The following is a 9,689-nucleotide window of genomic DNA, read 5'->3' on the forward strand; positions in this document are numbered from 1 at the left end:
AGAAAGCTACATTTGAGTCTTTCAGACCAAACAAAGGTAAACCGAAAAAGAAAAAATAGCTGCAACCGAGACAAACAGGTTTTTTTTTTCTGGAAAATCTTTATGGTGTTAGTATAAGCACGCTAGAGGATAAGGCAATGTACTTCTTTTTCTTTTTTTTTTTTTTTTTTGAAATTATAGAATATAAGAGCAAATAAATCTTCAACTTACAGTTGCATGGGCCATAATTTTCCCTTGAACAACTGAAAAGATGATAGCAATGATGGTCTGGCAATGTTTGGGTGAAAGCTGAGGGTAAAGTTCGCAAATATGCGGTATTTTCCATCTGAACATAAACATGGACTGTGTGTTGAACACGTGCATTTTTCATTTGGTATGTTATTCCGCACAAACAACTCATGTTTCATTTCAAGCGCCGGTATTAACGACTTTGTTTTGTATGAGCCCCGTTCTGAATCATCTTTCAACAACGGGTGGGCTTTACATGTTAACCTTTCGTCCATATTCTTGCGAAAGGTATACGAAAGTCGAATGGGATTTTCATAGAAACAGTAATATATACTCTGCCAACGTCGTATTAAACAGGCTCTCATGGTGTAGCTGGTGTAGCCAAGCTTCATTCAAGTCAAATGCTGAGCATTTTGGCATTTCCTTTAGCTTAACTCTCATTGCATTGTTTTTAAGCCGAGATGCTCTGCTTCCGAGAGTGCTCCCCATCCCACTCCATCCCATTTTTTTTTCTCGTTTGTTTCGGAATTGTTCTAAAAACCTCAGCCATACAATGATTAACCGTAAAATCAAACAAAGAGAGCTTTTATTAAGGAAGCCACTAACAGTCAGTGAAGAATCTTTGCACATATTTCCTTCATATCACTATAAAACAACCTGACATGTAATTTGTTATGTAACAAGAATTCCTAAATGTCATCACAGTAAAGTTGCGGTCAGATTCCTTTTAATACCGAAACAACACTTTTAACCCAGAACTACCTAAATATATATCGCAGACAAACTTTCCATGATATAACGACTCACATATTTTCACACTTGAAAATGGTTATGGTTCTTTCAACGGTCTATTTCACCTGTGTCACTTGCCATAGTAAGATTATTTTTAAGACTTTCTTGTAACTATATCTTGAAACATTAGAAGGAACTTCCCTTGGAATCTTTCAAACGTTTAACCTCCAACCAGCGACTCACTAGTCAAATGACTCAAAAACTCAAATTACTGGCCAACTTTGACTTTCGTGCAATATTCTATTGTCTTTATTTTTTCACTAGTATGCCAAGACTTCAACCCAACCCACTGTTTGGTAGAAAACAAGCGAACCCCATTAAAAAGGTCATTAGTCGCCAATAACACGCTAGGGAGAAGTAGTTGAGGCAGAATATTGATTCTTCGACCCCCGATCAAAAGTTGAGGTAAGCTTTCAGTTTCTTTTCTTCACTGTCACCAGTCGTTGCTGTTGCGCGGTTCATAGCCATACTAAAACTCAAACGAACAAAAGAAAACGCGCATACTGCATGTTTCACAATCTTATAAGAATAAGAGCGAGCCGGAGTAGATCTTCAACCATGAAGTTGCTTCAAGTGCGCGTGATGACAATCATAATCTGCAACTGCATGCGCACCGTTTCTGGGTTTTTGGCAAGAGTTTATAATTGTTCAACAAGATGTTAAAAAACGTAAGGGATTAAGCTTATCTTACCTAAAAAGGCAGTTAACCAACTTAAGCCCGTCAGAAGCTGAAAGAAGAGTTTCAGCTTGCCACACCAAATGACTTTGATGCCGTATGATTTTTACATCAATATCTAAATAATAACAATTGCCTGGACCACAACAATTTAATTGAAAAATAAGTTCCTTTTAAAGCAAATGCGACTAAAAAGTTACGAGCGTTTTCGTCTTCAACGGTCAGCAAAGCGATACGTTAAATGAATTTTCAACACACCTTGAATCGGCAGATCAAATCAAACTGTAGCATCCGCAAAATTCAAAACTCGCCCACATAAATAGCGTCGTACCTAATAAAAAATTCTTCAAAGATTCCTCAATTATTCTTTAATCATTAATTCATAACACCCTATTTTCGTAAATGAGTCTTCTCAGAGCTATGTTCGAACCAAGGTTTAATCTGCATTCATGTACACGTAACATTTTGTTCTTACACTTTATCACATTAACAGTAAAATATTGCATAGAAACAACATTAATTCTTATCTGGCATTCAAGATTCTACAGCAACTGAGTTAAATGGCATGATACCGAGAGATAAGTTTCTGATAGCCTCCTTATGTACGATCACTCAGGTTCACAACATTGAAACTCCATTAAAAGTATCATAAAGGTGTTTCCCATAATTATGACGATGGTTGAATAATTGAAATAACTGCGAGCAAGGTATTTGTGCAAAACAGCGTTTTAGCCCTGTCATACAACTGGAAAAATGATTACTATAGGTCAAATGTGAGAGATTTCGACGGAAGGCTAAGTTGGCAAAAATGTGTTATGGCGTGGATAAATTACAAGCTTAAACATATCGTGTTGTTACTTTTCCATGAGAGGTCCACAAGTCCTGCCGATCACTGGCCTCGTGCCTGTGGCAAACTGGGCTAAATCGGTCTGAATTTCCTGTAAGATCATATTTTAGGACTTCCTCCAGCGTTTTAGCCTTGTTGAAGGATTAAAACAATCCATGAGAGAGATCCCCGTTGGTAAACATTTAAGCGTTTGCCAACATAAGTTTTTTTCTTCAGGTATTCAGGCCCCTCTGTGGTGCAATTTTTATTAGGGTCTTCTTCAAAATTTGACAGATCTTAATAAAAGACTGAGCGCACAGGAAGAAAACTCGATAAAAGGCACGTATCGTATATCTATCCTGATGACATCCTGCAAGAACAAAGATGTTTTGAAATGGAATACTGGAATATTTCACACAGCAAACGTCACGAAGGGAAACCATAACCCAGAAAGAAAAAACTTAATTAGTTAAAAATGATAAATGTATATTTTAGTTCTGCCCACTTTAGTGATGCAAAACAATAAAATCATGTTAGCTTTCAATCTACTATGGAATGTCATGAGCTTCATAAGAGCTAAATGCGTCTAATGGCTTCTAATTATCGATTTTGAGGAGGTGATTTGAAAAAATAATTTCTAAAACAGTAAATAACTAATCTCAGTGGAGCGTTAGTGAGTGTAGCTAGCGAGGAGCTTACAAATATTAGAACGCACTATTTTTTCAGGGTCTGGTTATAGCTTCCAGGTTTTTGAGCCTTGAAAAAGTGGTGAAAAAGAGGGCTCCACGGTATAAAAATAAGGCTGCAAATGTTCGTCGGCAAATTTTATTTCAATTAAATGACTTGAAATGCCCTTCAGATTGCAGAAATGGCGTCTTTTTATTGGAAAGCAGTCTTTCTCCTATGTTGGATGGTCGTGGTGTCCGTGGCCCGTCGTAGACAACTAACAAAGAACCCCAACCGCACGAGGGACCAAAGAAGAGGTACGTAGTCCTGTCAGATTATTTGGAATTTGGTCATTCACTTACACGAAAGGAGATCACACGTGAACCTACAATCACCATTTGACAACGAGGCGATGTGAAGAAAATCTTGACTGCAATCCTTCTCAATTCTATTCCATAGCATAGTGAAAACTGAGATCAAGAGACAGAGATGGGTTTCCATATCACCAATGTGTAATCGATCAAATTATTTTAAGTCCGAAGTCACTTTTCCTTGTGGCTATGATATTTAGAATATCGACGTTTCATGTATCCCAGTCGTACAACTATATTTTCTTATTTGGTGCAATAACCTTCAATGTAGACGCATTGTCATTACTGACAGAGAATCAATCTGGTGAAGAATCAAGAGCAAAGAAATGGAAAACTCTTGTAGTAACCAGCCAAAACAAAAAGCCCTTATTAATTTTCGCTTTTTGTTCTTAAAGGGAAAACTGCAACAAGCGATTTCTGGTGTCCAACATGTCAGGGACCCACAAAGGAATCCTGTGATGGCAGCTCGACAAACACAACTTGCCCCAAAGCGGCCTTTTGCATGGCAGTCTGGGACAAAAACATGTTTGCCCGGAAATGTGTTAACAGAAAGATGCTCGATGTGCTTACGGAAAATTGTGCCAATGTTAGCCCCATGGCGTGGAAATGCAGGCGACGAAATAAGCCATACCACTTGTCCTGGTGCGAACAATCAGGCTGCAGAGCTAAAGCACCGGGAACCGTAAACAAACCCGACCCATTTTGGTGCCCAACCTGTCAGAGCTCCTCCCAAGAATCATGTGATTCCAATTTGGCACAAACAGCTTGCCCCAAGGCAGACCTTTGTATGACAGTGCAGGATGAGAACGTTTTCGTTCGGAAATGCGTCAACAGGAAGATGCGTGAACTGGTGACCAAGGACTGCACGAGAGCTGTTGGATTCGAGGAATGGGTATGCCGCAAAAAGAGACGGTACCACGTTACATTTTGTGACCAATCGGGCTGCAAAGCAGAGTTTTCTAAAGTGACCAAAGATCATCACCTTGATGATGAAGAAGAGGTGATGAAACCTTTCTGGTGTCCAACTTGTCAAAGCAATTCAGAGGAGTCCTGTGCTGCTACTGTCACCAACACAACTTGCCCCAAAGCTGATTTCTGCATGGCCTTGTGGGATGAAAACGTCTTCACAAGGAAGTGTATCAATAAAAAGATGCTTGATGCACTGACTAAAAACTGCAGACTTGATAGCTCAATGAAATGGCAATGCAATGGAAAGCGAAGTTATCACATGACTGTTTGCAACCAGCCAGGCTGCACAGCTAAAGTATCAGAAATTTCTACAGAAAATGAAATCCCCGAGGATCCTTCCTTTAAGTGCCCCACCTGTCCGATATGCAAGAATTCCCAGCAATGCGACAGTGAAATGATAATGACCGAATGTCCGATGGCTACCCGCTGCATGGTGCTGCATGTGAATGGTACTGCTGACGTCGAAAGCCTTTTTACACGCAGTTGTGTAACTGAAAAGATCTTTAAAGTGATCAAGAGAGGTTGCATAAACAGACATGGTTGTGAAATTGCTTCCTGTACTCAGTCTGGTTGCAAACCTGTGTTAAGCTGACACTTTAAACTTTTGTGACAATTACTTCGTGAACGCTTCGTTTCCCCCCTGTTTCTGTTATGTGCCACAAGTGCAGAGCCCGTTATGCAAAACATATTTTAAGCATATTAGACACTTTGTCCATGTAAACGTCGTATAATATACCACATTCTTCCTTCGTTTATTCGAAGGCTTAATTACTTCAAATTGTGATACATTTCTAGAGTAATGTATAAATTTTTCCATCCACAGAGGACACAAGCTAGCCAAGTTACTTGTTAAAAAGTAAAGACAACCTCGTCTGACTCTATAATTCTGAATGATCTACATAGTGTCTGCCATATTCGGAAGGCAACGCAATTAAATTTTAATTTTTAATCGCAGGTTTCTCACAAGCAATATCTGTATGTTGCGGTGTCAAAGTAAAGATATGTATAACCAAATAAAGATATACTAGTTACGACCTCATAACAATTTGTGTCTATTTTCACGCTTCTTTGTTTATTTGCTTGTTTGTGTCTTTTTTTTTTTTTATTGTTTTGGATTTATTAATCATGATGACATCTTCATTTTCTCTCTAGACTAAAGTTGACCGGGTCAGATCCTGCATCTTTTGATTGCAATGTCTGAAAATGAAAAGCAAACAAACAACAAAGACTCTAAACAAAGGTGAGAATCAAGTGAAGAGTGAGCCTCAAGCGGAAAATAAAGTTCGATAAACTAGAAAACGAATAAATAAAGGGAGCGAGTTTCTAAAGAAACTTTGCTGATACGTTGGTGGGGTATGGCAACAAAATAATTTCGGTTTTATCAACTGAGTTGATATTGTAAACTGGCCACCGTAAAGAGTTTCAAAGCTGACGTTCCGAGCGTTAGCCCTTCGTAATTCGCTCAGACGCTAACTAGAGCACTAAGGCTAACGCTCGAAACGTCAGCTTTGAAACTCTTTATGGTGGCCAATTTTAATTAACAACTCAGTTGAAAAAACTAAAATCACCTGGTTAACAAATAAGCCGAGGGAAAGTCTTTTTTGATGGAAACATGTATCCTCTGACAAAAATTTGAAAGGTAATTTTCTCTATAAAGAACACCTTTCGAAGTCCATCAAGTTTATGTACACATCAACCGCAATTTTTCAAAATTGTTTCGAAATGTGTTTATTAAAAATCCTTTTCTTTACCAACAAAACTGCCCATCTTCAAAACAAGTTTATAAATATATTGACTCAAACTCTTAAATACGTATAAAAATTTCGTGTACAAATTTTGACGGTACAGGACGGTACAGGTCACTTGTAAACATTCATTTTCAGCTCGTTATTTCGTTCTTCAGTGATACTGTAGAAATAGGCTAATCCCAATGCTATCCCAAAACAAGTATTTGATGGGAAAAGGAAATAAGGCGGTGATTTAAAACTGGTTTCCCTTAGTGCTCTAAGTCATGATACAATGTTCACAAATGGCTATTTTGTACGTTTTTAAACCCTTTATGCACCGTAACATCGGAATTCATATTCTTCATGCTGTTCTCTTTATATTTCCTTAGGCGCTGACAAGGAGAATTTGTTTAACAATCAAGAGCTTCATTGATCAGCGATCATTTCCTCTATTCTCATGACCACGTGATGCATAGCTTTTAGTCAGCAGCAGGTTCTTTAGAAGTTAGGTCTCGCGTATCGGTCGTCTAATTCCTTCCTATCAGCCAATAAGTATGCATCTTTCCTCTTCCCTGATAAAAAAACGATAGATGTATTGCAATAGTCATTAATTTTTCTCACCCAGAACGTTTACCTTCGACCATATCATGCCGACACGGTGAGAAAAATGCGTCAAACCTCTAAGTTTGAGTATCGTCGTCATCTTCATTAAATCATCATCATTGTTATTGTTGTTTTTCTTTCTTTTTTTCAACCACTCGCAAATCGACTAAATCGTGTGTACCTTCTGAAGTACATGTCAAAGAGTCTCTTGTTGGTTCCCTCAAAATACCCATCGACTAAAGGCCCAGCATATCAGTGCAAATACAGAAATACACGAATCGTGTTAAGAGTACTACCTACCTTTAGCTCTGTTTGTCCCCGGAACTCTGTTTTAAAGCCAATTTCCTTCAAGCTTTCGTGGCAGCTTTTACTAATATGAATCCTCATCGGCTTTTAAAAGATAAGAAGAAAGCTTGCTTTAGTGTCGAGTTTATTATCTTTTGCGAGTGTAAGATTTTGCATTTTATACCATGAGAACCATGAGAACGGCATCCTGGTATTTCAAATATTTCCGAAAAAGTAAATAACAAAAAATTCGGTGAGGAAAAGATAGTCTATGGAGTAATGAATCACTCACACAAAAAGTACAACGAAAAGTACAACAAAAGTGCCTATCTGAAATCTTACAAGAGACGTTGTTCTGAGTCTTGCCGCCATGTTCACGCTATCACCAAACAGACAGTATTGTGGCATTTTCTCTCCCACGAGTCCAGCTGCTACCGGCCCAAGATGTATCCCTAAGTGAGAAAGACAAAAACAACCCGATCACTTTGCTGGTAAATAAAGAGTTCGTAAAACAACCATTATTAAAGAATTCTTGATTTCTAAATGAGTTTGCTTTTCAACATGAATAGTTGTCATAAGAAAACGATCAGTACTTAATACTATTGTAAACATCTCTCATGAGGTGTAAAACTGAGAATAGATCATTCAAAAAAAGATCCGTCAAAATAGTCTTTTTCTCCAAAATGCGCACAACATTTCATGCACAATACACATACAAATCTGACCACATACAGACTGAGACAAAAGGTCGTTTTTTGTGTTTTCATGAGCTTAAACCCCTTTGGATAACAAAACATGTCTTGAGTTTTCTACATTCAATTTGTTCCTCGTAACTAGGAAAAATTAAACGGCGCTTCCTTCTTGAATTGTTTGCTCTTATATACCGTTTACACCAAACTTTAACAAATCACTCTCTCCTATACTTGTTTGCAACTCACCTATTGAAACAGTTAATAACCTCTTGGAAGTGGGATGTCTCAGTTCTCGAACAGAGTCTAAAATATCTAGGGCCATCGCTGCCACAGGCTCCACGTGTCGGTCCTTTCTAACTGGTACACCATTGACCACCATATACTGGGCGTCCCCAAGGGTCTCAAACTAAAAAAAGATTTTGCGATCATTGGGATTTGTCACGGCTTACAGATAGACACCTACTGTAGTAACAATGCCATAGGACAGTGGAAACTAAAAAAAATGTAGGATTTCAACTTGTCGTTACAAAAGGCAAAAACAAATAATGAAAAGGAAAGCCAATCCAGGCCTAGGCTTGAGTTTTGTTAACTCTGCAAAATCATTCATAGAGAGTCTCTAGTTTGTTTTCCAAGATATCCGCAAAAAGGCTAAGCTCCATCAGATGTTCGAAGGGATGGCAATATAGTGGCCGTCAGAGCACAGATACGTTTTGACGATGAAAATGTCAGTAAAGGAATTTTCAAAGCAAGAATTCCGGTAAGACGGGAGCCCCCGTGAAAACTGAGTTCCAAGTTCCTTCTCTTTCTAGTTTCTCTTGCGTCTCTTTTCAAGGAGATGTTCACTTCTCGCAGGTACGTCAAGTGTAAGGTATCATTCTTCCAACTTGCTTTTTCTGCCACTGATATCATTTCACATTGCTCACATTCTTGTGGCATCTTCCCTTTTTTCAATATCATCATTTTTTTTTGGTTGAAAACAATTGTTGCTTTTACTCATGCAAATTTATTGAATTCTACGTACCTTGTAGACGTCGTGTTTTTCACTCAGTTCGTCAAAAGTTAAGAACATCTTATTGACTAGAGTGACGACTTCCATTGGTGAAACGCTAGCGCAAATGTTGTCAAAATTATCCAAGTAGCTGAACATGATGGTAACACTATCAAAATGCTTGAAAGGAGAGAAAAGATGGATAAAAGACAATTTAGAGGCGAAAATTAAAGTTAAACCAAAAATATCCCTGATTTAGAAGTTTTTACAATCATCCTTATTATAGATTCACTCAAGTAGATTACAAATAGACAATAAATTAATTTAAGATTTATCACTACAATAAAGAAACGTTGTGGAGGAGGAGACAACCAAAAGCGCTCACGCACCATGCTAGAGATGTCTCACTAATTAAGGTGTAAGAAAAGTGTATACAAACATAAAATTAGAAATTCTGATTATCCTCAAGAAAATTTAAATCATTCCTTTCACAGGCTGCAAGACCATTTGATTCTCTAATATGATTAGGTATACTAGTTTGGTTAAAAAAGCCATATTTAAAGCCATCAGTTTCATTTACAGTGAAAACTGTGTTATGTTCACCAATTTACCTCGCAAGTTTGAACAGCTTTCTGACCATCTCGTAACCGGTCAGCTACAGCTTTTGGCATCATTCGATATAGAAGTTCCTCACTCCTCTGCCTCTCCTGATCAAGTTTCTCTAAACTCTCCTCTAACATCTTTCCCCGATCCAAGAGCTTTAAGAGAAAAATTAGCCATTAAAAGAAATTTGCTTTTACTTTATCAAATTGTAGTTTTTTGGGTTTGCAAAAGATATGAGCATCGTGAAAATCTCTTTTGTTCTC

General features: G+C 37.9%; 2 protein-coding genes across 7 annotated transcripts in view; one reads left to right on the top strand and one right to left on the bottom strand.

The window, feature by feature from the left end:
- The first annotated feature begins 1,269 nt into the window (after positions 1 to 1,269).
- LOC131796558 (uncharacterized) lies at positions 1,270 to 5,558 on the top strand. The gene is made up of 3 exons (XM_059114158.2): positions 1,270 to 1,425; positions 3,382 to 3,505; positions 3,955 to 5,558. The coding sequence occupies exons 2-3, from the start codon at positions 3,391 to 3,393 to the stop codon at positions 5,118 to 5,120; spliced, it is 1,281 nt and encodes a 426-aa protein (XP_058970141.1). The 5' UTR covers positions 1,270 to 1,425; positions 3,382 to 3,390; the 3' UTR covers positions 5,121 to 5,558.
- A 695-nt stretch (positions 5,559 to 6,253) lies between these two features.
- Positions 6,254 to 9,689, bottom strand: part of LOC131796534 (soluble guanylate cyclase 88E) — a 16,581-nt gene continuing 13,145 nt past the window's right edge. For 5 of the 6 annotated variants that reach the window (XM_059114127.2, XM_066164556.1, XM_066164555.1 and 2 more), the window contains exons 6-11: positions 9,435 to 9,581; positions 8,857 to 9,003; positions 8,082 to 8,241; positions 7,486 to 7,595; positions 7,159 to 7,248; positions 6,254 to 6,827 (exon numbers count right to left, since the gene is read on the bottom strand). In XM_059114127.2, the coding sequence (XP_058970110.1) occupies positions 6,783 to 6,827; positions 7,159 to 7,248; positions 7,486 to 7,595; positions 8,082 to 8,241; positions 8,857 to 9,003; positions 9,435 to 9,581 (699 nt within the window). In that variant the 3' untranslated portion in view covers positions 6,254 to 6,782. Of the gene's footprint in view, positions 6,828 to 7,158; positions 7,249 to 7,485; positions 7,596 to 8,081; positions 8,242 to 8,856; positions 9,004 to 9,434; positions 9,582 to 9,689 lie in introns of those variants that run through there. The other variant, XR_009341145.2, reaches the window with a different exon arrangement.

The sequence above is a fragment of the Pocillopora verrucosa genome, chromosome 3 (genome assembly GCF_036669915.1).
Source record: "Pocillopora verrucosa isolate sample1 chromosome 3, ASM3666991v2, whole genome shotgun sequence".
In the NCBI taxonomy this organism is placed as follows: domain Eukaryota; kingdom Metazoa; phylum Cnidaria; class Anthozoa; order Scleractinia; family Pocilloporidae; genus Pocillopora; species Pocillopora verrucosa.

What these genes read in the sequence shown, in the direction of transcription:
- LOC131796558 (XM_059114158.2), top strand. Translation starts at nt 3,391, where the DNA reads ATGGCGTCTTTTTATTGGAAAGCAGTCTTTCTCCTATGTTGGATGGTC. An exon ending in CACGAGGGACCAAAGAAGAG is followed by an intron (nt 3,506 to 3,954) that starts GTACGTAGTCCT and finishes TTGTTCTTAAAG; the next exon opens with GGAAAACTGCAACAAGCGAT.